A 24,044-nucleotide genomic window follows, 5' to 3' on the forward strand; every position below is an offset into this window, starting at 1 on the left:
TTTTACGATGCTTAAAAACACTATAAAATAATGCATTCAATTTTCTACAATTAGGCGACCAAACCACTTATAGTCATCTTCTGAAATGCTCAATAATCCATTAGTGAGTTGGCTGGATTCCTTGAATCCCAGTTAAGTCCGTTTAGATCCCAAGAATGATCTTAGACTGAAAAAGGTAATTATTTAACTAGATCCATCTTGCAGTCCGCTGACTACATTGGGGCGCTCTGTCCGATTTTCCAGTTGAGTTACAGCAACTATGTATATTCAATCTTCTGTAGTAAGCAGGCACACACAGAGCTGTTGTACCTGAAACTCTGGGGGCCAGTTTACGGCTACCAGAGACATTCATCAGAACAGTGACACACATACATGGCCTACTTGTAAAATATATAGTCAATGCACTTGACCTCACACAACTTGGGGCATCCTGGTGCTAGCTCTATAGCACCACGGAGCCCCTCTGAGTATTTATGGTGCTTTGGCGCTTTATAAATCCCTACACAACTTAACTTCAGAGGCCTGGCAAACAGGTACTGAGGAGCATAACAAATAAGAAAACAATCAGCCTGAGTATTTCATGGGCTAATATTAAAAGTGGATATTACCTTTTACATCTTACATCTGGTATCTCGATGTCATACCTTACAAGAGCCTTCTCATTAAATACTGCATTCGGTCTCCCTCAACTAGAACCTTCAGTATGATTTAAGCTTTTGTAATTTTTTGTTCCTAGATAATGCCAGTCAGGCTTTAGTTTTGAATCAAGTCATGTATCCATAATTGTGTAACGCAACAAATGATAATGAATCCTCCTAACCACCCTCTCCACCAATCACCTGAGTTAGGACATCAATAAACTGCATACCTATTGCTTTGTTACATTCATTTTGTTCACACTTAAAAAAGCAAAATCCACTCAGGCTGGGCCCTATGAGATTCAGGTTAGGGCCCTATGAGATTGCATAAATTTCCCCATTGAGTTAATCATACTATACAATATGCTTAAAAAGTTAAAAGGTTTGGAACACAAACTAAAATTAGATACCATTGTCCAACGGCAGTTTAAAAAAGATTTTCTTAAAAATGTAAACTTTCTGCTTGCTCCAATGATAGTTCGAAAACATTACAGGATGAGAAAAGGCATGGCTGTTATTTCCTGCCTTGTGTTAACAGCATGGAAAAACAATATTGTGCTGCACAGACACGAATGGTAAAGTTTCAGATTGGGTGACATTTAGTTTGACTAACTGCATAACAGCATGTACTCTGTGGTTCCAGAAACTGATGATGCAAATGTATGCACTGTATTCAAATGCTGTGTAAAAATTCCAGCCATAAGAGGTTTGGCTCTTGTTGAATTCAGACTTGCGTACATGTAATGAAAAGCTACAATTAATCGCTATGCGCTAAAATTTGTTTGCTGCTCTCACTTTAACAAAGAATGTATTTGCAAATATAATTCTACAGACCATTACACAATTACTAAATCAGGGGTGTAACTGCTGGCCATGGACTGTCTACTTGAAACGCCTACGAATGTAATAACCTACTGAATGGAAAGCTTACAAAAGAGAAAACCAAACCTAAAAACACATGAAAAGTAAACCTGAATCCAAATCAAAATAAAAAATGTTCCTCATGTGACAAAACCCTGTTTGTGAAGAAAATATCAAAGTATAAGAGGAAAGGGTATGCCGAATGGAAAAGCAAATTACGTCAACACTGGCTTTTCAAAACACAGAAGTGTAGGGCACTTACAATAGGAGTAGTGTCTTTACACACAGAATATGCAGTGTTGATATAGGTTTCCCTCTGTGCAAAGGGAGGAAATATGGGTCTTTGCTCTCTGCATAGTTCCCAGTGTCAATATAACCTATGATGTGTGCCAAAGTTAGTGGCAAGACAGTAGGTATTGGAAAGGAACATTGGTGCTGAGATTCTGAAGAAAAAGCGGAAAGCGTAGAGAAAAGTGACAAAGGAGTTGAAAATTTGATTCTTGGAGATGTGAATCAAAAACAATGGTACTGTAATGGAAGCCGTGTCAGTAAATCAAAAATAAAAACGAATTCTCTCAGCAATGATTAACAAGGACAACAGCGGAGGGAGTAGTTCTGCAATTGTAATATCATCTTTGGACTATCTGCAGAGTCGCTGCTCAAGATCATAATTTAGCGGAGTTGCTTTAATATAACAGCGATGCAAGGCATTCAGAATTCATTGTTCAAGGTAATTGTACTTTTCTAATTTACAAAAAGAGATTGTACGAAACAATGGTTTCAAAAACCAGCGGCAAAGTGAAGTAAGAAACAACATTCAAAGTATTTAACTGGGGAGTAAATAGGTTAAGATGGTTAAAATCCAGCATGAACTACCGAAGCAGGCACGCTGCATCTCATACATTAATACCTCAAGTGCATTAGAAAGTGCAGTGATGGACGGAGGGTGGGTAACCTTATGATGGTAAAAAAAAAATACTTGGTATAGAAAGAAAACATTTTATGTGGGCACTGCAAAACTCGTGTGGTCTTGGTCAAAACATGTTGAAACGTAACATGTAAAATGTGTTGATTTTTAAGGAACTTAGATGCCATAACCAAGAAAGTGTTTCCATTCACTGAGACGTCCGCTATTTAGAGGACTCTACTGCTGCATTTCCAACATGAAGTGACCCATTAGCATCTTCCATTTAATATATGCAGCGTTGGAAATTTTAGACACTAGACTCACTGCCATGAAACATACTGTAAAAGTAATAGATTTCATGCAGTTGCAGATACAAAACAAGCATTTGCAATGCAATAGGTCTCGCATTAATAAAGTTTGAGCTATTGGCATTGCTAATAATAATGCAACACCAATAGCTAAAACATTCAGTAATGCGGGACCTATTGCATAGCAAATGCTTGTTAGATACTTTTGCTGGGCACGTAGCGAGGGAAGGGGGCCAATGTTTGGTCGAAGGGGGGATTAATAATAATAATAATATGAACCGCTGATATAGCGCACCCCCACTAACGGAGTGCCTCTTGGCGCCCAAATCAATGCCTCCATTGATAGTATATATGTACGTTAGCTGTGGGATAAGGTAAGCGCATTGCAGCCGTGTGCCGGTTGTATGGACATTTGAAGAATGTAACGCTACTTAGGCCCGTCGCCTGTAGATAAACCGCCCCTCTCCACAGCAGGAGTGAACCCCACGGAGGCATTTAACCCTTCGTGCATGAAAGGCTGCCTGAGCGCTCCCTCGTGCTCTCTGGAGCAGAGTATTCATGCCACCTTATGACATCTAGGGGTTCATAGCCAAAAAAGGCCCCCAAAAAGCTGCCTTTAAAGCTAGTAAGGGTTTGTTTCCTTATCAATTTAAGATTAAAATGGGGTCCACCTGTTGGACGCAATGGTGTTAAGAGTATGTTCAGCTGAGTCAAATAGCTGGTGTACCTCAAGTAGTAGTTACAGATTCTGAATATTCTTATATACTCCAACACTAAAAAAACTTAACATGCACCCGACATATCTGCCAACATTTGAGAAGAGGAAAGTTTTGTAGAAAAATACGGGGGACTTTATTTTTCCCACTGACTTCCATTGTAGTGAAGGCAATTTCAGGTGTGAAGCAACTAACAGCCCTTTTTTTTCCTGCTGTAAACAATGGGAGATCCCGCCCAAATCTGGCGCGTTATCACGTATGTGACATTTGAGGAGAGAGTGGTGTCCAAACGTCACTACACCTGTGGCGGCAAGAAGTCACAGACTGGGACCTGTCATCACCTAGGAATCTGTACTTTAATATCGAAGGCAGGGCGATCTCTGGGCTTGGGAGGGGTCCTGTTTGATTTGGAGAGCCGCTCACTTTCCCTTTCGAAAAACAGACTTCATCATAGCCACGAGATGTAGAAATAAAAATACAGCACACGCTGCCCTTTTCTGGACAAACTCGATGTGTCAGTGATTTTAGACCGACCGCATGTGAGGATCAGACGATTCTACGGAAGCCTGTCAGGACCATAAATGTAAACCGCAATGCAGGAAAGAGCCCTCCAGTCCCCCCCGCCCCCCTCAAAGTACTAGAAATCCTGGTTTACAGTCGTTGAAACAAGTGAGCAACATCGTAGGTGCCACCCTCAGCACGCCATCTCTTTATGGCACGGAGTTACTTGGTTTGCACTCTAACTGCAGTTCACCTCTGCTGAGCTTGGCACATAGTTCACTTAATGACGACAAACCCTGCTTGCCAGGCTATGCTCCGAATTGCAGTCTTCATGTGACAACCATGTTACACAGTTATCATTTCCCAAAAATGCTTTTATTTCACAATATCTCAGGATCTTGGAGGAAATTAACATTACTTTGCTTCTTGTCCTGATTTTTGGGCAAGAGGTGACTTAATTCCCACAGGAAGATGTCCTCACAAAGTTCAATTGTTAATTCAAACAAGCATTTACAATGCAACGGTCTCGGCATTGTTAAAGTTAGAGCTATTGGCATTGCTCATGACAATGCCGTTTCTTTAAATGTTTTAAAAACAAAAAACAAACCAAAATGTCATGAGCAATGGCAATAGCTCTAACTTTACCAATGCCGAGACCATTGCATTGTAAATGCTGCAACCCCACTTTGTCAATTAGCAATCTGTGGGTGATGAGACAAAATATTATCAATTGAGTTTAGTATGAATTGCCTAAAACAAAATAAAGAAAGACTTTGCACATTGGGTGATCATTAAGTGAGGGAGAAGCCCAATGCTAGTATCACAGACCCCCTCAATGCCTTATAATTAAAAAAATGTCTTGCATTCTCCAACTAACCACATGAATATACTTGAATAGTCTAAGCTCAAGCACATGCTTCTCAGTTAATGCACTCCACCTGCCTCCCTATGTGGGTATCTGTGCCGTCGTATCAAAAGTGAGTGTTGCAAAGGGAACGGTGTCAGCTTTTTTGAAACACTGCTTAAACAAATACGAGTAACCAAATAAACAAGACGCGTGGCCGTGAGACGTGCTCTGTGGTGTGGGAGGGGCGGAGAGGTGCCGCGATGAAAGCCAGATGGGAGAGTAAAGCCAAAAGGACCGAGGAACACAGGGGGGTGGCAAGACATGCGCGAAGAAAGCCAGGGCGCTGAAAGCTGGTGGCTAGTGTGCACCTTACATTTCTGCCATTTCCTTATGAGAACAAGAGCTTGTTTCTGAGAAGTGCCGGTACTCTCCAATTAAAAGTATTATGTCTCTCTTGAGAAGTGCCAGCACTCTCCAATTAAAAGTATTCCATCTCGGAAGCTCCTAATCAGAGAAAAGGCATTAGAACAAACACACTATGGAACATAGTGCTGTCCTTTGGCTACACTCTGCTGCAATGAATACGTCTTGGAGGTACTGCAAACAGTACAAAATCACATTTCAGCATTTCTTTCCTCCAAAGAGGAGAAAGTCAGCCAAAAGGCTAACTGCCTGGAAAACAGCTCTGGCTCGCGCCTGCCAAAGAATGAAGGAACAGAAGCGGAAGTGGGGCCTGGCAGGGCCTCACTGTGCTGTGCATCTGAATCTCAAACAGGACAGACAGGCGCGCTGTGGGGGCTGGCCACTGTCTGGAGACTTGCCGTAGAACTAAATCATGAGCGTTTACCAAACATCGAATTTACTTGAAAACATATTTTCAGAAAGAAGTTTCAGGGTATTTTAAAGAACAAACTTGGTTAGCAATTTATACAATAAATGACATTTGAATATGGCATGAGTCAATTGAGACTGCTGGTTATGTCAGGTTCACAGGCAGCAATGGTAAAGCGCTCTCTATCTTTACCCCTTCATTTAGCTTGCTCTTCCCCGATGCTACTAATTCGAGCATTAACAGTTTTTTTACTCTGGGCACAGGTTACCTGCCCGTAAACACGTTTCAGCACACATGCGGCATACCAAAACACCCATTTTGCGAGTGTCTTCTTTTTGAGTTTAGATTGCATTTATATAGTGCCCAGCCGCCCACTACCCCAGACGAGGAGTCGTTGTGTGCACGAGCATTCTAGCCTTTCTGCAGAGCCCGGTATAAATCAACATGTGTGTGTTTCTCTAACCCGCACACACTGGGATGTGACCCCTGTGACACAGAATGCCCCGCTGCACCTTGGTGGTAGATTTGCACCATAGATATCCCCAGTAATACCAAGTGCGTCTGTAAACGCCGACATCCTAAACACGGGCGGTAGTCATGTTTGCACGTCCACGGTGTGAAGCAAACGGAGTGAATCAAGGTTGCATCAAACGTGGTACAGGGGAATCATTTTCATTACTTAGTAACAAAAAAAATAAAATGAGGCCGTGGAGAGTGGGTGGACTAAGAAATACAGGAGATGAAAGCAATGCTGGTGTTGTAACAGAATAAAAACGGCTCTGAAACACGGTCCACTTAAATGATCAGTCTGTTAAAGTGTTAACATCAACACCCTGGTCACAATTAAGTTCCAGAGCAATGTGTGCGGTTAGTTTGAATGAAACAGACATAAAATGAAACATCGGAACAAAAAAAACACTCCAGCAAAGTGTAACTCAACACCAGGCATCAGATGACTGCCTTGAGCGAACTAAATGGTTTTACAAGAAGGGGAAAACAAAAGTCCTGCCCTCTCCCCCTCCTCAGCTCTAATACATACCATATGTTCCGCACAGTCACCGGCTCCGCCTGGAGTCCCTTCACCCCTGCCTGCTGCAGCCAAGGAGACACTTCGGGTGAAAGTCTGTCGAGAGACGGGAAAGTGGTCCTGCTGGAGGCCACTGCAGAGCTCTGAGTATTGCATGTACCAGGGCACCACACCCACCGCATGCACACGGGCCATCTGCAGCCGAGAGAGCACACTGCCTTTACAACTCCCGCAGAGCCATTCCAGCGCAAAACCAGGACAGGGTGAGGAGAGGTGAGCAGACCAGAGCAGCAACCGGACGAAGGGGGAGCGGACGAGCACACGACTGCCTTTCTCCGAGGCAGAGCAGAAATGCCTCGGAGAAAGGCAGCGGCATTTTCGGATTCGGGGGCGTGTTTTGCTGTTGTCTCCTCCTTGAGACTTCTTGCAAAAAACACGCCCCCCGATCCGAAAAGGACGGGGCCTGTTTGGAATGACTGACCTCTTCTCCAATGGCTGGCCAGCATTCAAGAGGCCAGCCAATGGAGAACAGGGGAGAAGAGGGGCGGGTTCAAGCCCCTCTTCTCCAAGTCATTAAATCTCCGACTTCCGGTTCTGCCTTTCGGCAGACCGGTAGTCCTCGACCTAAAAACGTAGAGAAAGTTTAGTTCTCAAGGTTAGCAACCAAACCTCATTTTTGGGATATGAAAGTATAGTTTGTGGCAGGCGTTTTTTTCCGCACAATTTTCCACAGCTCTTGAATCCTACAATAGCAGAGGTTCGTGCACAGACAAGCAAGCGGCAGTGAAAGCGATCAGTGAAAGCGATTATTACGACGTGCTCTATGTTTCTCCTGTGTACTTCTACCCCTGCCCACTCACGATCTATGTTGTTTTTGCCTTTGTATGTTTTTCCCCCTATCCCTGTCTTGCTGTCACTTTCATGTGCTTCTTGCTCTAGCGCAGCGGTTCATAATCTGCGGTCCGTGGACCTTTGGGGGTCAGTGACAGCTATTCAGGATGTTCGCAACTGCTTAGAAAATTAAGTTATATTAGCAGAGTTATGAAGTGTATTTAAATAAAGAAGCAAAATGTAAGACTGAACACTTTAAAACGTTCCATAAATCTTAAGGAATTTAAAATTGGAGCCTAAAAATTAAGTTGGTCCCTCAGATTGATTCGTAGAAGTAGTTCAAATGCGTCAAACAGAATATAGTATCAACAATGCAACCACCCCCTTTGCCCCCCAGCATAGCTTGTTCACCCTGCTTTTGACTAGATAGGGGGGAAGCCTTCCACAGCAGAAGTCCCCGGACTACTTTCAAGATTTGTTTTTCTAATGTCATTACTGCTTCAGTAATCTATAGGAGTGCATGTCTTGAGCATGTCATGGCTGATCCTCTTTCCTATGCTACCCTCTAAGAACCCCACTCCCGAAGTTCATCCATGGTGTTGCAGGTGCCAGATGTAGCCTTGATGAGGCACTATTCTCCTCCCCGATACACCCCCCCCCCCTCCTCCCGATGCGTCTCCACAGAGGGCCAGGTGCCGCCTCCAGCCTTGGCAATGCCCTGGATGTTGTCCTGTTGCACTGTTCAGCCCTGCTGCCCTCCATGGTCGTAGCTGCGATTAGCTTTTTCAATGCAAAATGCTTGGACACTCCTGTGGCCCTGGCAAAGCCAATGGTGGCGATTGGCGGCGTTAAAAGTGGGCAAAAAAAATTACAATGTTGTTTTCTATACTTTCGTGATAACCATCGCATTGTGTTACACAATAGGTGTTGCCTGGTCAAGGCAACGAATATGACGACACAACACGGCCATCCCGAAAGAAAACAAAGCAAGGTTTTCATTGCTCTATCCTTTTATACCTGACCATCCAGCCATTCGCATTGGTAAGGCAAGACCGATTGGCTTTGCTAATGACTGCTGTTTTGGTTTATTGAAAACACAGACATGCAAACCAGGGTCCCTGTAAATTAAGGAGTCACCTAAAATAGGTCACATTCTACTTTTTGCAAACAAAAAAGAGGTCATTGCATTTAATGTGCTTCTGGTTTGCCCAATCTACCCACCTGCAGCACAGAAGCCACGGGACATTCTCTATACTACCTCTCCGGCCCGCCCTCAAGGTATTGGGGGGCCCCAGGGCAAGGCCAGCCTTCCCAGGTCAGGGGTACCTTGGCATCTACCTGCAGGGAAGGGAGGGTAGGGTAGGTTGGGGGCCTTTCGGGGGTTAGACCAAAATTATTTTTCACTGAGTTTATGCTACACCCGTGGAGTAGTACTCAAGACTGCGATGGAAATAAAATTATTCCATACCGAGCAGGTATTGTTCCTTTAGACACTCTTCTGGGCATGATGGTGTGAATTTTATACATTCTGGAATATATACTCTAGTGACGTTATATTCAACCTAACAAGCAAAAATTGGATACGACAGTACTGAACCGCCCTCTGTACCGACTGCTTCCACTCCAGCGCTCCTTAGACTGCCCTACATACTGTTAATCCTTGGAAGCAATGCCAAAGGTCCCACACTCAGGTGTTAATTGGGTGAGCCCTCGGAAACTGAATGCAGCTCCCCTGCGGCCTCTGAACCCCCTGCGGCAAGTCCACGCCCATCTACCGTGACCAGGGGATCATTTCTCTACTTAAAGGGATTGTGGGGCCACGTATGGGGCGCGCACATCTTTGCTTTTCAGAGAGGGCATACTGAATTCTAAGCTTTCAGGATACACACGGGGAAGAAACTTTTATTGGAGATATTCTACTATTGAAACAATAAAAAAATTATTAGGATAATGGAACTCGACACTGGCATATGTGCACATTAAAAAAATGCAACTAAATTGTTTACAGATTGTAACAGGTCTAGGATTACCACTTAAGCAACCAAACTTACAGCACTAAATTGCAGAAATGTAATATCTTGTGTAACCTTATATAATAAAACGAGTGGTGCGCGCGAGCAGCCCACCTCTCTTTACTTCTTTCATTTTGTTGCTTCCCTGTGAAATGGATCCAAAAACAGAAGAAGCCCGCGAGTGCTGCGCGCGCGCGCCACAGAGAGACATGTGGTTTCAATTATCGCGCCTGTGTCTGGGCACGATAATTGAAACCACATGACGGCCGGTGCTCGTAACAGACACCAATAGGCCGTGGGTGGAGCAACGCGAGCGCCTTTGGCCTATTGCGGGCTGTCTTTCTAAAAAAAGACGACCGCAAATGCCAATACCGTGGACCAAAATGAATCGCACACGCACAAGTGTGCGCGATTCCAGGGTCCGTTTTGGAACCCTCCACAAAAGGGCTCTCGCCCGCGCGAGCAGTGCTGCACACTGCATCACTAGGGGCTAGCCCTAAAAAATGTGAGTAGCCATTATGCCAAAAATACTGTGAAATGAAGAAGCATTCAAGTTAAGTGCTCTCGCTGCTTAAGGACAATGCAGAGGTGTTATTTTACCACTGAGGCGAACTGGTGAGCCGCCCAGCCCAGCACAGGTATCTCCACAGAAACTCGTACACCAAGCTATTCACAAAGCAGGACAGCATGGATTGTGAAGAACATACTCCACATTTATTACAACAAATTAAAAAGCTGTTCAAGTAAATAAAATGAAGTCTTCAAATAAAGGCTTAAATCATTACGTTTCTATTTGGTTTACTGTAAGAAAACCTTTTTCATCAATGAAAACTGAACTACCCATGGATGTGCATTATTTGTTGTGCTGTTTACAGATACATGACAAGTCATTGAAAAATGAATTGTTATAAAGCTAGTGTAATCAAGATTTATTTGTGAGGGTGAGCATGGTTTGTGTAAATACCATGTATGCTTCAGTGTACTTTTAATGTGACAATGAATACTGTTGTGAAGATTGTCTTTCAAGATACATAAGAGCCACAGGAAAGAGCATACAGTCGATATCACTTAAAAACAATTAAGTATCTGTCCCCAAACTTTGTTGGCAATTTTAACGCTAAACGAAAAACAGAAAACCAAGTAAAGACACCTGGAGACGTTTTAGGTGTTTTGGCTTTGAGAAGAGGTAAACACGTGAGCTATTATTACTCTGAGTGAAATTAATAGGTATTTGTTAAAAAAGAGGACCACAAAAATGTGTACTCATGGCTACTGTCGAATAAAATGTGAAAAGACCTGCATTGTATTACACAATATAAAGCGGAAGCTATGTGTTAGTGCATGCGGTTTAGGTGTAATGAACACCAGAAATAATTTGCTTCGCTATAAGTTGGCTTAGTTCCCAAAACGCTGTAGTAGGTAAACACCAATTGTACAAAGCACTGGCAAACGTATATTTTAAATATCAATATTCCCACCAAGACACAGTTAGAATTTATCAAATGAACTATGAGGTGCTATAGTATTAGAGAAGGTAGGACCTTAATCAAATAATATCAGAATGTATGTACTAATAACCCATCTTATTAAGTCAAAAATGGTCCAGTGGATTTCAGGGTAACAGCTCCTAATTAAATCAAAAACGGCCACATGGCTAGTATTACTGTATGTAAAGAAAATAGCACACATTATTACGGAGGGTAACTTCATTTTAAAAGCTGCATGCTCTCAAATAAAGCAAACATTTAAAAAAGAAAGCAAATGTTCCTCTCTAATATGCACTAACATTTTGTTTGAATAATTTAAGTGTTCAAAATAAAATAAGGAACCGCTGCTGCCTCATTTTCATTTTAAAATGAAAACCGGAGTGTTGCTATCTTATCTAATTTTGCTCTCAAATGTACTAGCCGGAGAAAGCATCTAAGAGAGATCAAAACCGAAATTTGGATAGGGATCTAATTTGAACAACATCTCCTCATTAAGAAGTACCATAAAAAATGACTTTTAGGAAGGTTGTAATGGATAAAATGTTCAAAAGTAAGCAATCTAATCCTTCCTTCAAAGCAAGGGCATTCAAATATTACTGCAGACAAAACAGAAGAACAAGCTTAATAAAGATGGATTCGGATTTAGCTCCCAGATTTGGCAGTGTGTGACCGCAGCTTGCCCCCTTTGCCAATGAGGCACGCAATTGCATCAAATTCATCAACGCTAGCCAGTAAGACAAAGAATACAGCCTTCATAAACATGTCCTCTCGGCTTATTACCTGAAATACTTTTAAAGTGTTTACCTACATTTGCAAAGAAATACAAACTATAAATAAATAGGATATTTCTTTTGTTGGCAAATCCTGAAACTGTGATTTCAAAAGCAACTACAAGTAAACAGGTAAAAATGAGGATGTTACAGACAGCTGATCATTTTACATGGCTTGAAGACAAATTCACAACAAAAGAATCGGGCAGAGGGTTGGAGGAGGTGTTTGGGTAAATTATTACCTTTGTATATTAAAACACCCAAAGCAAACGGATATGTAAGCTAGGCCTTACTGAAGAGTTTTAGATGTCACATTTACATCCTGCTTCCCAGATGAGTTAAAGTTACCATCTCTTATTACTAGGACATCACTGAGACAATATGTAGTTTAGAATTGAATTATATATCCTATGTGACATCTTACATGGGAAACACTGGATAGTTTTGCTGTAAAAAAACGCAGAGTCAAAAACATTGTAGTACATTACATAGAAGTACATTTTCAGTCAGAGCTGACATTATGCTCCTCAAAGAAACAACTGAATATGCACATGCCGTTTTCTTTAGGATACGAAACCCAAAATAATTAAAATTATTCATCCGCACAATTACAACAAAAGTATTGCATGGCTCCCTTAGACAAGTACACAATGCAGAGTAAATCAGCCCACAATGAGATAGTATGCTGAATACTCAACTATAGCAGAACAACATAAGCAAAGAAGGTAATCATCCAGATGTTTAGGAAATTTGCCAATTTTGAGTAGACTGGATGAATTATTTATCAAATAACTATTATAAGAGACTCCGCAAACCATTTAATCAGCGTTAAAATACTTTTACAGAAATTAGAAAAATGTCTGCCCCTCAACAGCGATTTGGCTTCAAATGAACAGCTACTCAATGGTGCACCTCAAATGCTGCACTTAAACCATCTGATGTGAGAGGCAAACACCATAGGGACTCAACAAGGGTCATATTGCTCAGTGCGTGATGATAAGAAAATAAATTCTAAATGAAAGACAATGCTTTATACCACTGCATGTCTTACGATTCCACCACACTTTCAGGGTGAATGGAGACGCAACTGCTTTATATGCTTTTCACGGACCATATCTAGACCACAAGGCATATCCTGATCGTTCCTCAGCATATTGCTGGCAGATAAAAACATCAATCTTGAAGGATGATCCACAGAAAAGTGGTCACCTGGTGGCAATGTTTTCAGCTACAAAAGATGATTTGTCAGGCGAGCCATATAGGATTTGTGCAGAGAAATGCAAATGCATTTTTTCAACAACAAAAATGTCTGCAGTTGTGCAAGGCTCAGACCACGGAACAATACTAGCGGTTTCCAAAAACACATTGGTGGCTCTTAAAAGCTTTGTTGGGGCAAAACATACTACCTTTCAAGTTTGTTTCGTCGCTGTAATTTTTGAAGAAGAATCTTTGTAAGATCAAAAGTCATGAAACTAATGCCTACTGCCAAGGGACCTTTTACCCAGTTCATGCTTAGTCCTTTGTACAGACCACGAACTATTCCTTCTTCTCTGATGATCTCCTGCATAGTACCAAAAATGGTTCCATACGTGTGCCCAGTAACTCCTGCAGTCTGCATTCGTCGCCGGACTACATCAAGTGGATAGGAGGCAGACTGTCCAATTAATCCAGCACAAGCTCCAAACAGGAGGCGTTCAACTGGGTTGGGATGTCTTCTGTCACTGTGATCTAGCAAAAAAATAACAAAATTGATCAATTTAGTCAGATCTATCCTTCTCAACCAATTTTTTAAAACAGGCACCTGGCATCTCCGATCTGTGTCTTGTATGTAGTTTTTCTAACAACAAACAAAAATTATTGTAAATAAGTCTCCTATCCCTGGTGACTTGCTTAATTGGTTTCAGCACTACTTAAGGAATGCGACCCCCTTTGAATTGAACTCCAGAAAAGAGAACGTTTTCTTGTCCTCTTTCAAAAAAAACTAAACGTTTGATACATCTGCTGTGTTACACCAACATTACATGACTTAGTCTTGGCTCTCTAGTATAGAATTCAATTTCTTTCCTTTTGATGGCCTTTTTGATTTTTAAAAGGTGAGCTGTACATATTTTGTAAGAAGAGCATGTAGAATACTGAACTAAATATTAAACAATCAAGGGTATAGATTAACATGGGTCTAGACTGAAAAAAAAAATCAGTTCCACGTAAACCCTCTATACTCTTCACTGGAGTCTAACTTATCCACCAATCAGCGGTATCACTTGTGCATCTCACCTCTTCCACTAATTTAAGACAGAGAAACATGAATGCATTTTCACTCAGTGCAAAGAAACGCAATACAATGATAAAATGATAAATGTTAAGTACACTCAGAGTGAGTTAGCAGGCTCAAATTCCAAACGGAATGGAGAAAGATGAGTGAAGTGGCAGAGGAAGAGCAGGGGAACTTTATAGGAGTTTTTTTAATCTTAACTACACATCCTAAACTTTATGTGTAAATGTGGAAATAGACATACAGCTGGGTGATGAAGTTCCCTTTCTTAAAGAATACAGTTCGACACATGCAAACATTTACTGTCTTTCCAAGCTATACAGCAGCCCTAAGATGCATCCTGGCACACCTACTGAGTCATTAAAAACTTTCTATTTGAAATGCAACCAATAATATTTCTGCAGCGGGGCGTGGCTTGCAGCCCAAGATGGAGTTCACATAAGCGACGAGCTCCAGGCCGGGCCGCCTAATCCGAGTAATTATCTATGGCCCCCTTCGTGGCTGTGTAGCTGGTGGAGTCGCCGGACATGGTGGTATGCGGAATGAACACAGCAATGGTGCGCTGAATGGCTGCTGTGGTCATTCGTCCGAGTTCAGTGCGAGGTGAATGTCGGCGACACGGCGGGCTTAGTGAAAGGGAGTGGCCTACTGACTTCGCGGACTCTCCTGAGAATAGTCCGGCGAGAGTGAACCTGTGGGCGGAGTACGCAAGACCTGGGGTCCGGGCCTGGAGGTTCGTGCCCTGCGCAAGTAATCAGAGGGTCCCGACATCGATCGGTGGGGGGGCAAGCAGCGAGTGGTGAGGGGTGCTGCCCCCCCCACCCTCTGATGAGGTTGCGAGGCTGGGAGAGACGATCCAAAAACAGAGGCGGAGGGCCCATTCGTAACAGGCCTGTCTCCTCTAATGCACCGGCCAAATCTTGATGAACCGGGAGCGCCAGGGTTGCAGATACACTCCTGTGGTACCGGTTAACCGTGTGGGTAAGACCGGCCGGACTAGACGATTTCTACCCCCCAGCAGGCGATGAGTGACCCCCTCCGAGGTGACTGAGGAGGTGAGCTTGCCGCGGTGGGCCCAGAGACCTCGGATCAGAAAGGGGCCTACTGGGATTCATCTCCCGAGCCTGCCCCGACCTGCTTGACCTGAAGTTGCCCCCCGGGAGTGGCAGATCTGCGGCTGCCCGCGGCCCCCCGCAAGGGTCCACATCAGAGGGCGCCCCCCCTTAGTTCCATTTGGGCGTTTCCCCACCCCCACTCTCTACTACGGGACTTCAGGAGGAGTCCCCTTACAGGGCGCGCCAGACACGTCATGTTCGGCGCGCCGGAGGAGGGTATTTATGCCTCCCCCTCCATCTTAGATCCTCTTTGTTGCCTGTCGCGCTGTCTGTGAAGTGGTGGACCTTGAGGGGCAGAATCCAGCGTGTTGCGAGGTGAGAGTAAAGTAAGAGGGTGCTACAGCCCCTGCCCTGTGCCCCTCGATGTCCACATCGAAATTAAATTAAAGATGTTGCTCCTGTGGGAGGCCTCGCGCGCGCTTGGGTCTGGAGCGTTTGTTCCGGGGTGTTTAATTCCCTCCCCTCAGTGCCGTCTTCTCTGCAGGGGGACACTTTAACGCTTGGATTCTAGCCCAGTGAGTTAGCGAGGGTATTTTTCTTAGTAGTGGGATCACTCGCATGCTCTACTTACGGCAGTTGGATGAGATTACCTATTGTAGTGCCCAGGCTCGCAGTTTGTCACCCGCCCTCACACTGAAGTTCTCTGATTCTGGGCAAATCACGATCGTGGTCATGCGCGGTGAGTTTGGGGGCAGGGAGGCATTGCAGTTGGGGTTGGTTCTTTCTCGGCCCTCGATCTGGCGGCGTATGGAGTGGGCGTCGAGGTTCCACGCTGTATGGACAGGCCTCTAGGTGCTGCTCACGCATCGGTTCAGTGGTTGCCTTTGGCGCGTTTGAGAAGTGGGTCCACCCCCTCTGCGTTGGGAAATTTGTCTTTTCCGGTGGATGGACTCATGGGTACGGCAGGGCTGCTGGCGAATGGAGCTAATTTCTACTTGGCCCGTGCTGCGCCATGCTCAACTCGGTCAGGGCACATTTCTTTGAGATTGTGTTGGGTTTTACGTGCTGGGTCAGTGGGGCGTTAATTTCACACCGGGCCCATGTCGTGGAGATTGTATTAGGTGTTGCGTTGAGGGTCAGTGAGTCACGCAGGCTGGCGAGTGTTACGTGGGGTTCGGTAGATGGTGTGGCAACAGCACTGGGTCGGTGGACGCGCCACCCTCGACACCCACAGGGCAGCATGCTCCTCAGAGTGGTCCAACAATCACAGACACCGTTGGCCTGCATTTGGATTATCGCAAAAAAGATCTGGAGGCACTTTGAAGTCTGGAGAGACTACCCAACCCCAAGACTGACTATAAATTGAGCGCTAGCAGTTCGATGTGCGCGGCTTTTGATAAGTGCATTATGTTTCCGCTCCGCTGACCCAGCCCTTAAACCTGCCGTAAGCAGAATGGACCGCGGCTGCCACTAGGTTATACGGCTACACAGCGGTGCCATTTTTATTGAGGATGTGTCTATAGCACTTGGCAATTGAAAAGGAGTATTCCATAATCAAAGTCTGGTAGGAAGCTCTAATCTTATGCATTGCTGTACTCATTAAAACCTCATTGTACCTAGAGTCCTGAGGAATGTGCACTGCTTATTGAAACTCGATTTATACAACCCCTGCGTACAGTGCGCACACTATGGGCAAGTATCTGCAAGATGCAACCATTCTCCAGTGAAACAGGCAGTGCCCTCAACTTGTAAAACGATGGTGTTAATTACGTTTTTCATACGGACGAACGAGCTCACCTGCAGATTTCCATTAAAAATATGATACTTTGGCAGAGCCCTACACTGAATTGCCAGAATCCCTTAAAACTCGATCCGTCGGTGCATCATGTAATTGAGAGGCCTTTATAGTGCATATCAAATGAGGCCAATCGCTTCCCGTGCACGACTCTAGCGCCGTAGCAACGGTTTTAGAAGAAAGGCAGCTGGCTTTTAAAGCAGACGTCACGCGGCAACATACACCGCAGCACAAAGGGACCTGCAGGGAGACCTGGCAGAAATGATCACATTGGACGGCAGCTCGCAATCTGCACTTACATCAGGGCCGGCTGCTATTTTCCCCGATCAAAAGCCGAAGCTGCTCCGCAGTGCTGCGCCTTTAACAGCCATGTCCTCTTGGGCTGCCCCTGGCTCCGATGCCACTCCTCGCGCTGCTCAGCTGCCTCCAAGCGCTGCCCCCATATTGCTGGCTCCCGATGCACTGAAAGGTCCTGCTGCCGCTCGCCATTTTTCCGCTGACTGAAAAGAAAATTTGGGGCCTCCGACCGAGGCCCTGCCCTGAGGAACAGTACTTCTAAAGCTGGGGAGCGGCGAAAAGAGACTTGCCCAGCGCAAACTGCAGGTGGGTGGAGTGGACACGTTTTGGCGGCTACACCGGGGTGCTGTGGTCACTCCCATTACTCGGGCATACTTTCTGCCGCTAGGTTGTGGAGGCAGGGGCACATTTTAGGGGTTTCATCCCTTGGTAATATGTTGAGGCGGAGCAGGTATGTACTGAAGACGTCGGGTTCATCTGTACACAGGGACGCCCTTAGGGGAAAGGATGTAGCCTAACGGTTAGGGCAGTCGACTTCAAATCTGGGAAACCGGGTTCGAGAGACAGTAACAACGCTCATCATCCTGTGATTCTGGGCAAATCACTCACGCTGTAGTTGTGAGTGACGCTGATGTGAACCTTTCTTAAGTTTATATCCTGGTTGTGCGCGTTGTGGTCCGCGAGCGCAATTCCTGTCACAGCGGCGGGACGGGCCATTGCTGGTTGGTTCTGTGCTGCCTCCGCAGCACACATGCAGTGTGTTAAGTTACCAAGTGTCACGAAGGGCAATTTCATTGACTGTGCAAAGAGTTTTAAGTGAGGAGCTGCGTTTACTATTACTCCCGCTGGTACACGGAATTGATTGTCTTTAAGAGTTCACACCTACTGCTATGGAGGCAGATGCTGCTTACATGCAGGAGTGAGAGGTGTCAGTATAGGAGTCAAACTCTGAGCAGGCCTCTCTGAGCGTTTCCTTCTTTGCCTCCTATTAGGGACTAGAGGCAGATTTCAGTAACAAGCCAGAGGTGGCCTCTATTAGAGAGTAGGAGGAGGCACCTTTTGTGTGTATTCAAGGCGGAAGCATGCTCCGGGGCATGGGCACCGGAGGAACTGTGCCTGCTGCCATAAAACAGCTCCGGTGTCTGAAAGCAGCTTTGGTTTACGGCTTGCCTTAGGGGTAATGTTACAGGTGAGAAAGTGTGGCAATGGGCCACTAATGATAAAATTACAGCATCAAGTTACCTGTGTAAGTTAACCGGGTGGTTTCTGGTGCGCTGCACGTCACTTAATTGTCACACCGGGCGCTTGTGACAGCCTGCCAGGAGTTGGCGCTGTCTGTCTATTTAGAGATGACCACAACAGACATTGATTAATTTATTTTACATTAAATCACTATTGCCCGCTGCCCAAGCCATTCTTATAGCTTTGAGGGCTTGGAATAGGCTCAAGTGTCATGCTTGCACGTGTGTCAGGGTTAGTAGTTGTGGTGTTACTATGGGTGGCAGCATGGCTGGAGCAAGGTGTGGTGCAAAAGGAAATGGCCGCCTGATGTGAGTCTTGGCATATAGCGGCACAAGTGTCAGGTTTTCCGTGGAACTACCTTGCTGTCTGTAGCGCGGGCGTATGCTGATTCTAGTTTTGCGCAATATTGGGCATCTCGATGTATGTGCCGCCGTGACCAGCTTTAGGTTTAAACTTGTGCTTTACCCTACCTTCAGTTGGCGTTGCGGTGCGTCTGCCTTGGCGGTAATCGGAGAGGGTGCCCTGGGTGAGGCAAAACAGTATATCAGTTTGGGGTTGATTATTGGTGTGTTATACCAATTTGCACGGCCAGGCTGCAATAAAAGGGGAAGGCCTCTTGGGGCAGTGTTTCTCATTTCATCCTTCAGAAGTCGATAAAACAAGTATCAGTGAGGGGTAACAACAACCATGTCATTCATCGCCAAGATACCATGGGTGAAGGTATTCACAATTAGTCAGATATGGAAATTAGAAAGGGATTTTGTTCTTCTGTCACTCTTAGCGCACTGAAATTATGAATATGTCACACATAGCAACTTGAAACCTTGGCAGCTATGAATGGGGGCGGCTAGCTCTCGGTTGGCTATGCAAGAAAGCTATAATTGTGGCTTATTTATCTTAGGCAACTAATAAGCATTGACTACGCCAACAGATGGTCTTGTTGTAGGCGTAGTGCTCCTTTTGTTGTAAATATAGGGAGGTATGGACACAGCGGCCAGGCCAAATAGCAGGCAATACTCAGCACTTTGCCGAGCAAGCTGGGTAGCCCTGCAGATTAGTGTAACTCTTAAACAATCCTTGAAGCTTGTTCAGGGCTCCATCAGCTCCGCTGGTGTCTTTTATATTGGCCAGGTCCTGCGGGAACTCTTCACCGCTATGTTTGGGACCAGATGGACGGTGTACACACCGCCCATCAGCACCATGCCAAGCAGCGCTAAGCTGAAGTGTTGAGGGTGATATAATGTTCCATGGTCTTTCTGAGGGGCTCGATAGAGCAGGATGACCCAGCGGCAAGGAACAGCTAGCTGAATCAATGAAAATGTCAACCACAGCAATGTGAGACCGTGGCAGCTTGCAGGGGGGCGGCTAGCTCTTCGTTGGCTATGCAACAAAGCTACAATGGTGGCTTATTTATCGTATACTAATAATAGGCATTGACTAAGCCAATGTATGGGCTTGTTGTAGGTGTAGTGCTAGAAAATGTCAGACATAGTCTTTGTCACGCACTAATGCACTGAAAGGTGACCTAGTGGGTCATGTAATTCCGGTGAGGTCATGATGAGGTTTGGAAGCACAGGGTAATAGGGGCAGAAGGACCTAAGTTTCCCTAGTATGGACGATACAATGGGTAATTTTAATATAACCTGGTATGGAGTCTCTTCTGTAATGTCAGCTTCAGTGTGTAATCCCTTCTGCGGCCCAGAGAGGTGGGTTAATTTGCAACATTGGTAGAGTATGCCTCTGAGTTCGTGGCAGTCCATCCGCAACCACCCCACAGGGCAAATGCTTTAGGTCACAAGGTTTGTGGAGGGCTCTGGGTGGGAGCCTGGCGAAGAGCTACAGTCGGGCTAGGATGTCTCGTGCTCTCGCCGCTCTGTTGAGTCCCAGTCACGAGCGGATTGTATCAGGGTGAGCTGGCTGTGGGTCAAGAAGCGCAAAGGCATCGGGAGCACTGAGCGGCTTTCAGCCAGATGCGGCATCCGATGCTAGGGGCATCTGTTAGATTAAAGCCCTACTCAGAGGGACCGCCTTAAGTCCGTGGAGGTCTGTTGGCACCACTTTTCAATGGGTCCATTGACTAGCGGGCTGCTCTGAGCAGCGCATTTGAAGGCGTAAGTAAGAGTATCAGCTACCAGTTCAAACGCCGCCAGGCTAGAGCGGGTCAAAAGTGGATTTCTGTGCAGTGCTTGTGAGATATCGCATACTATTAAGGGCATGTTGCCACTAAAGTTTTCCCAAAGTGTTGCGGTCAAACGGTGTGGGGGAAATAAGTTAAGACACAAATAAGCCCAATTTATTGAAGAACATGGGGCATTCCCAGTATTCAAGAAGGGGCTAGTATTGTTACATATTGCTCCCCTCCTGTTCCCATGGTCTTGTCTGCTCCATGGGATACTAGCAGAAGTTTTGGAGGGCAAGACTTCACTAGGGGAGTGACTGGCTTAATGCGATGGACAAATCCAATATGTTTCACATTTACCAATGTGTGAAAGTTTTCAGCTGCTGGTGCATAGTTTTATTCATATGTACAGTATTATCAATTTAAATAATCGCTGTATGGAGTAGTGCGACTACCAGGCGTTTACGCTCCAGGCAACTTGCAGCGGTCAGTGTTGCCATGCTGTAAGGAAAGTTTAAATACGACTGCCAGTTCCTGCTAGGGTGTCAGCCAATTGGCCACTTGCGGGTTTCAATCGGCCTTCCTTTCTTCTGTGGTTGTTAAAATGAATATCAGTAGCGGGGTAAGATAGATCTCTGATCCAGTGGCACCATGCCTATGGGAACATGTGCACTTCAAACATACACAAGAGCCATGCTCCAACAAGCGCTATACTCAGTTAGCTGGGGAAGGTAGTAAGGCTGGCTAGATGATTTATACTCCTCCCTGCATTGGCACATCTTGTCAGGAGTCAAAGGTATTGCACTTCAGCCAGGCTATGTTAACACCCAGCCACGCAAAGCCGAATATTTAAGGGCAGCTTGGGCCTCAAGATACATAGCCCAGTATTAGGCCCCTGGGTTTGTCAGCGTCATGAATTACTAAATTCAACTAAACTAGAGGCGTGAACGTGGTGAACACTAGCAGAAATTTGGGGTGTAAAACTCCACCTAGGGGGGTGGCTGGCTGAATCTGATGGACTAGTCCAAAAGGTTTCACAGCAACTGCTCGTGGGAGAGTGTCAGTTAACTGTGCATAGTTCTCGCAGATACACCATATCTCATTAATTGAAATAATCACTTTAGTGGCAAGTGGTAAGCGTGAGATCCCCTCAATTTCAGCAAATGATCACATTGTCAGCAACAAAGCTGCCTGGGGGGGGGGTCTGGGTGCAGTCACCACAGATTAAACTGAACAGGCAACAGCTCGGCAGGAAAGGAGGGATGTTGAATCGATTGCCCACTTAGCAGTATGACTATTGCACTGAAGGATGTCAGCTTATGCTGGGTAGGAGGTTCCGTTTCCCCAACAGGAAGGGTGCCAAGTGGCAAACCCAGAGAATTGGTATATGGGTGGGTCTGGCCTTACAGCGGTGTACATTCATTCTCAGTTTGAGGAATGCCCAGGAAAAAGGAACAAAAAAAAATTGTGCTACTTAAGGTTCTAATGCCAGTGTGGTTGTGGTATCTTTCCAAGGGGAAGAAATACGTTAGGCACTTAATCGCTTACAACGTAGCACATACAAGCTAAAGACTCCATTGCTTAATGTCACATATTCCATGGTGGGATAGTCACCAACTGACACTGGGAACCTATTGACTCAAATAGTATCATTGTATTATACACAAAACTCTGTGGTCTTGTGGGGTATGTAGTCCCAATCTGAAGTGTAGAATGCAAAGGAAATGCACATTGCACTAGTTTGAGTGTGACAGGGCAACACAGCAGACATTCTGCTGTCAGACGAGGGTGCTTGTGGGCTAGGAGGCCAGGCAATGTAGGAGAACCAATGCTAAGGACCCCTCTCTCCCACTGGACTGCCTGAGAAGGTGAGTGCAGTGGAATGTGCTATATTACAGGTATCTTCCCCCCCACCACAGGGGCAGAAGGGTACTTTGCAGGAACCTGCTTAATTAGAGTGGGGGCAAGACCTATAGAGCAGCTAGGGTCCCAGCTGGTTAGCAGGTAGGTGGACATCTGTGATCGAGCTTTAGTTAAGCAAGCCAGGTAGTTGGTGTAAGTTGTCACGCCATATGATGGCTGTGACTACAATAGTGTGCACCATGCGAGCCATCTTGTTCGCCATTGTTTATAAATCGCAAAGGTGTGTGCACATGCCTGGTCAACCTCAACAAAGTAGGTGCACTCTGCCCCCTGGGCAGGTTAAGGGTTGCTCAGTGATGCATAAAATGCCACGTCCTCTTAGCCAGAGTATATAGGCTGGTTGTAGAAGCGGTCTTCTTAGCAAGCGTGCTGCTGTTCCATCAATTGGGGAAACAGGCGTTAGAGAGCACTATATGCTTGAAGGGCTGTAAGTACAGGTCGCAGGAGGTGGGAGCCACATCAGCTTGCAGGGTTGCGATGTTTAACAGAGCTCCCTCCTCGGAAGCCATCACCTTTTTGTAGGTCATGTGAGGCACTGGTACATTCCCAGAGAAGAATAACCCGCTCCGTGCGTAAGTTCGCAGAGCTAGGGGCTTTGGCTTCAGCAGGCATTGGCTATGCCAGGCGAACACGAAAGGTTATTCAACAAAGTTGGGGTGCACCTAGGCTCAGGTGGGTTTGAATCTGTTCTTACTGAACATGAATGAGGCTCAGGTAACTGCAGGTGGCAAGTGAGAATACAGCTGTGTTGGTGGGGGGCTCTTTAGGCGACAGGGGCCGCCTCCAGAGCTGTGGCGGAGTTACAGGGCGATCTGGAAGCAGTTTGGGTACAGAAGGATACCCCTGCAAGAGCACAATAGGGGTGCCAGAGCCAAATCCCAGGAGCCTCATGGGAGGGTCCTGGAACAATGACGTTGGCGCCCCGTTAGTCCTTCGGGCGGTTGTGGGCCTGAACAACCGGGGCTTGCCTTGCTACGCTCCGCCCTGAAAGGGGCGTGAGTAATAAGGGACCAATGTGTCACGTGATCCAGTAAGGGGATCATCCCTATAAGGGTAGCGCTGATTGGGTTTTCCACAGTGCTTGGTTCATCAGGCGGGCAGGGCAGCATAGTTTGGTACAGCTGCCTGCCCTTGGATTTCCCGTAAGATAACCCACCATATTTGCATACTTTTGTATGGAATAAACCTGCAGCAATATTTTCTCCAAACAAAAAAGTTGTGTTGTGTATTTATTCATGCATGCCTATTCTGCTGTGGTGTGGGTGGAGTCTTGCACCTATAATGGAACTATAGCGAGAACCCGGTGGGTCGCTTCCGAATAAAATCCGCACCACCAGCGGGACGGTTTCTCGCTTCCCACCACCAGAGCCCCTCCTCTATTGCATACAGTATCAACACTCCGGAGAGGCCGCGCTATCGGCTGTGAGGGGGCTCCCTTGACAGTGCGCTCAGTAAGTAGTTGGAGATCCTCCCGGCGCCGACTGATTGACTGGGAATACAGCAGCTGGCATGATATGGTCATCGTGTTGTGGCTTGGAAACAGTGACGACTGTGCGGCCCACTGAGGACTCACGGGTGATAATTAAAACTTAGGGTCAGGATTG

At 45.6% G+C, this 24,044-nt stretch overlaps 1 protein-coding gene across 4 annotated transcripts in view; it reads right to left on the reverse strand.

Annotated features, from left to right (window-relative positions):
* Positions 1-10,172: 10,172 nt before the first annotated feature.
* Positions 10,173-24,044, reverse strand: part of SLC25A42 (solute carrier family 25 member 42) — a 147,223-nt gene continuing 133,351 nt past the window's right edge. For all 4 annotated transcript variants that reach the window (XM_085639358.1, XM_085639355.1, XM_085639356.1 and 1 more), the window contains exon 8: positions 10,173-13,465. In XM_085639358.1, the coding sequence (XP_085495484.1) occupies positions 13,140-13,465 (326 nt within the window). In that variant the 3' untranslated portion in view covers positions 10,173-13,139. The remainder of the gene's footprint in view (positions 13,466-24,044) is intronic.

The sequence above is a fragment of the Triturus cristatus genome, chromosome 12 (genome assembly GCF_964204655.1).
Source record: "Triturus cristatus chromosome 12, aTriCri1.1, whole genome shotgun sequence".
NCBI lineage: Eukaryota > Metazoa > Chordata > Amphibia > Caudata > Salamandridae > Triturus > Triturus cristatus.